The sequence below is a fragment of the Rattus rattus genome, chromosome 6 (assembly GCF_011064425.1).
Source record: "Rattus rattus isolate New Zealand chromosome 6, Rrattus_CSIRO_v1, whole genome shotgun sequence".
NCBI lineage: Eukaryota > Metazoa > Chordata > Mammalia > Rodentia > Muridae > Rattus > Rattus rattus.
In genome coordinates, this window is record NC_046159.1 from 16,096,032 (window position 1) to 16,100,949 (window position 4,918).

Sequence of the window (4,918 nt, forward strand, 5' to 3'; positions counted from 1 at the left end):
AGTGTCTAGTCAGAACCTTTTCTTAGACTCAGTTCTCTGACACATGCTATTTAAATATTGTGATGTGGGTGGAAGCATTGGTTTATGAGTTTCAAAAACTTTTTGTTCACTATTCCTTAGCGTCTCAGCTAAATTGCTGGCAGTCTAATAGTTTGAGAATAAAGAAATATATGAATATTTCCCCAATTTTATGCCACATCAAGAGAAACATCTTGAAAAAGGAATGAAATCAAAACTTCAAGAACCAACTTTATTTGACTAAGTACAATTTTCACACACATCTCTAGACCATCACCTAATATATGTGACCTCAGGTAATTACCATTGCTAGATGTTGAGGGACTGCTAGCAGTAAGCTCAGCATGTGGGGAAAAAGTGTTGAGAAAAACAGGCTCAAATACAACGTTGCTATTTGCTGTGGAGCACAGTGTCCAAATTATAGTGCTGAGATAACAAGCACAAAAATTTAATTTAGAAAAATCACTAAAGAAATTCTCTATGCTACATGAACACATGATAGAAATCAGATTATAACCAAACACAAGAAGACATAATGGGAACATAGGATGTAGGTGAGTCTGTCATCAGAGGGTGACAGGAAATACTTCAGGTTATTTCAAAAAGAATTTAGCATTCCAATCCAATCTATCAAAATAGCCTAGACAATTATTGCACAGACTCACTGTGTCATGGAATTTAAAGAAGACAAAAGACAACCTGTTCATCTGTATAATTGACATCAATATTTGCATTGGTTAATTAAAAATTTTCTTAAAAGAATGAGGTCAAAACAAGGCTTATGGCATGGCTTTTGTAAGGGAAGGGTACTCTGAAATACTAGACATAAAATAGTGTACTTTGAAAAGGAAAGTGGAACCCTATATTAAACTCTTGATGATTTGCCTAGCTAACTTAGCTACTATAATTTCTGTGAAAATCAGTGAAGCCTTGGTGCTCTAGAACACTGATTCAGGATAGACCCTGAATACCTTGCACAATCTTTATGAAATAGGATAGAATGAGTGTCTACCTTCATTTACCACCTGTTTTAGTGTGATATCCTAATGAATTTGAGACCTGGGTTGAAATGACTGCCGCATTAATAAAAATTTTGACTGAATATCATGTACACAGGACATACAATGTGACCGATAGAATTTAGTTTATAAAGATCATCAGAAATATCTGCTGCCTTCCCTTTGTGATAGAATACTGGTGACTAATATCACTTTCCCCCAACAACATATATTTGAAGAACAGATAGTCTCATAAAACAGACTGAAATTTAAATTTAAATTTAAATTATCAAAACTTTACTTTGAATATGTGTACTGGAACCTTACATAATATTCCATCAACAAGATTTGTTTCTGAAGTCACATGGCATATCTTTTATAAGTAAAACAATGACAGTCTTCCTAACCGTGATATGTTATGGGCTAAGGCCCAAGTGAAGTCAGGGATGCAAAGAATCCTGTTTGCCAGGTTTGAGGTCATCCTGTAGGGAACTCAAAAGTACCATTGTTCTGAATCTCTCTATAAGGAGAGTTGGTTCTTTTTCTTCTGTATTCTAGGAAGGATTGAGAAAAACTCCAGAGCCTCCTCCAGGATGCTGGTGGTTCTGCTGACAGTGGTCCTGCTGCCCCTGAGCTCAGTTCAAAGCTCACGTGAAGGTATAAGGAAATAATTTGGGGTGGATTTTTTGTCTAGTGCTAAGAAAAAATACTGTAGGAAAAAGGGAGGTAGATGGAGGTTATCAAATTATGATCAATGTATTATGTATACTGAGGAAGCTAGTGTGTTGTATAATGGGTACAGGAGAGATGAAAAAGATAAATGTACATCAAAATTGCTAGGAAAATAGAGAATTGGATAGCAAGACTGACCCTTTATACAGTAAGATAGGCATCTAATGATAGAAAAGTCAAATTTACACATTTTTGAATCTATAAGTTGATGCAGGGATTTTATACATGAATACTTTATATAGTTTTCTTTTCACTTCCTTTCCTCAACTCATCCTCCGTTTCCTACTCTTTCTCAAATTTGAAACTTTCTTATAAGTACTGCAACCACACACATATACACTGACAGAGAGAATGGATGAGAAAGGGAGGGAGGGAAAGGAATAGAGAGAGATATATAGAGAGAAAGAGAGAAAGAGTGATAGAGAACTAAGTCTATCAAGTATTAGCTATGTAGAGGTGTTTAAGGCTGACTACTTCCGTTTGGATTCACCAACTAGAGAAAACTAGTTCTTCACCCCTAGAAAAAACTCATTCTTCCTCTCTCAGCCACTATTGGATACTTAAAGCTCTTCATTTACCAGTAGATTTTTACTTTCACTCACATTCAGAATACACTTACATGTAGCACATGTGACATAGTATAGATATTTATACTTTTATTATCTTCTTGAGAAATCTTGCAAACATAAGGAAAGAAAATAATGAATTAAACTGTCATAATTATGTAGAAAAACTTGGCCTTGAAATAAACATAGCAAATACTAGTTTTAAGTTTTGAAGGATTCTAGGACAGCAAAATTTTGTCTTCACTTTTGGCAGTTAGTTGAGGTTCAGTAATCACACTCTTTTGAAGCGGTTCAGAATGTTGCTGTTAGGCTCACACAAATTATAGAGATGATGAATAGACGTCACACAAAATAATTTATGCAACTCTTCCATACTGCTAATTCTGGGCGACACCAGTCTGAATAAGAATATGGCCTGGGTTCTAATCGAGTAGTAGCTTGCATGTTCCCCAAAGGAGAACTGACTGCTGAGAGAAGGCTCCCAAATGTAAAGCCTACTTATTTTGACTTCTTCATGGCAGAGACTTGTTAAGCTATTTCACTCTTTCTCAGCATTCCCCTAAAACATACTTAGTTTCATTTTTAATACTGAACAGAAAATTATTTCTTTGCTTCTTATCTCTGCATATCATTATTGATACTATGGAACAATTTTCAGTGTGAATATTCAGAGAATCTGGTGAGAACATTTTATTTTTTATCTTTCTTCGTTCACTCTGCATTTTTAGATCCTTGAAAAACTTTCTTTTGTCTCAATGCATAGTACGTGCAGTGAGACTGAAGCTCATAGAAAGCCCATCATTACCATATATAACTTTGTTTCCTGGGAATTGTAATGCATTTAATCTAACATCACATTTTGTGGAGAAATTTAAGAAAATCTACTCATTTCAGGAACCTAGGTAAGAGATACCCAAATTAGCTGAGTATAGAAAGACTATCAAGACCAGGAAATGGACATGATGTTAGTTGGCTTCTGACAAATAGGTCTAGACTGCCAATATGTGATGAGGTCAGACAAATGCAAGGTAATGTCAGTCTCTTACTTTCTGGACGATACTTACAGTGACAATGTATCTGGATGAGCATACACTTAAGAGACTAATAATACCTGGAGAACACACATTCAGAGTCTCTGCTCATAGTGGAAGTCAAGAGGAAACCTCTCAAACAGGAGCACCTCACAGTGAAAGCAGCTACTTACATTCACACTCTTCACCTCCCTACCTCCAACATGGACCACTCCATGGTGGAGAAAACCACTCCCATACCCACCACCCAACACCTACCACACCACCACCCACACAGACCACCACATATTGGGGGGAACCACACACAACCTCGCTCTCCTAAACCTGACCGTAGCAACCAGACTCATCCTCTTACTTCTCACCCAGACCATGGCCACCAGATTCAGCCTCTTCCTCCTCACCCTGATCATGGCAACCAGACACAGCCTCGTCCTCCTCATCCAGACATAGGCAACCAGACTCACCCTCGTCCTCCTCACCCTGACCATGGCAACCAGACACAGCCTCGCCCTCCTCACCCTGACCAAGGCAACCAGACTCAGCCTCGCCCTCCTCACCCTGACCATGGCAACCAGACACAGCCTCGCCCTCCTCACCCTGACCAAGGCAACCAGACTCAGCCTCGTCCTCCTCACCCTGACCATGGCAACCAGACTCAGCCTCGTCCTCCTCACCCTGACCAAGGCAACCAGACACAGCCTCGTCCTCCTCGACCAGGTCAAGGCAATCATACTCACCCTCGTCCTCCTCACCCAGACCATGGTAACCAGACTCAGCCTCGTCCTCCTCACCCTGACCAAGGCAACCAGACTCAGCCTCGTCCTCCTCACCAGACCTAGGCAACCAGACTCAGCCTCGTCCTCCTCGACCAGGTCAAGGCAACCAGACTCAGCCTCGCCCTCCTCACCCTGACCAAGGCAACCAGACTCAGCCTCGCCCTCCTCACCCTGACCAGGCAACCAGACTCAGCCTCGTCCTCCTCACCCTGACCAAGGCAACCAGACACAGCCTCGTCCTCCTCGACCAGGTCAAGGCAATCATACTCACCCTCGTCCTCCTCACCCAGACCATGGTAACCAGACTCAGCCTCGTCCTCCTCACCCTGACCAAGGCAACCAGACTCAGCCTCGTCCTCCCCATCCAGACCTAGGCAACCAGACTCAGCCTCGTCCTCCTCGACCAGGTCAAGGCAACCAGACTCAGCATCCTCATTCTCCTCACCCTGACCATCAACGTACACCACAGCAAGATGGAGGCAATCAGTTAGGATCTCAACCTCCTCCTCCTGCCTACTGACACGGGCACAAGAAGAGGTAATCATATATAACACCATCAATTCATACTAAGTGACCCCAAGAAAGCACTAACATTGTTTCCAATAAAATCAAAGGACAAAGTGATAAGGCCAGCTACTTCACTAACCTAAATTCAGTGTCTGCTAAAGTTATGCTTTATTCACTCAGCAAAGACCTACACCTTCCTCATTTACAGAGCCCTAAATTAAACTGAGAACATACTAAGCTAGACGGTAATGGAAACACAATTCTATATTTTTTAGTCCAATATTTTCTTT

General features: G+C 40.8%; 1 protein-coding gene across 1 annotated transcript; it reads left to right on the plus strand.

The window, feature by feature from the left end:
- The first annotated feature begins 1,609 nt into the window (after nucleotides 1-1,609).
- On the plus strand, nucleotides 1,610-4,641 carry LOC116903894 (basic salivary proline-rich protein 3-like). The gene is given in 4 exon segments (XM_032906655.1): nucleotides 1,610-1,673; nucleotides 3,712-4,173; nucleotides 4,176-4,295; nucleotides 4,298-4,641. Coding segments are annotated over 4 exon segments (990 nt in total).
- The last annotated feature ends 277 nt before the right edge of the window (nucleotides 4,642-4,918 follow it).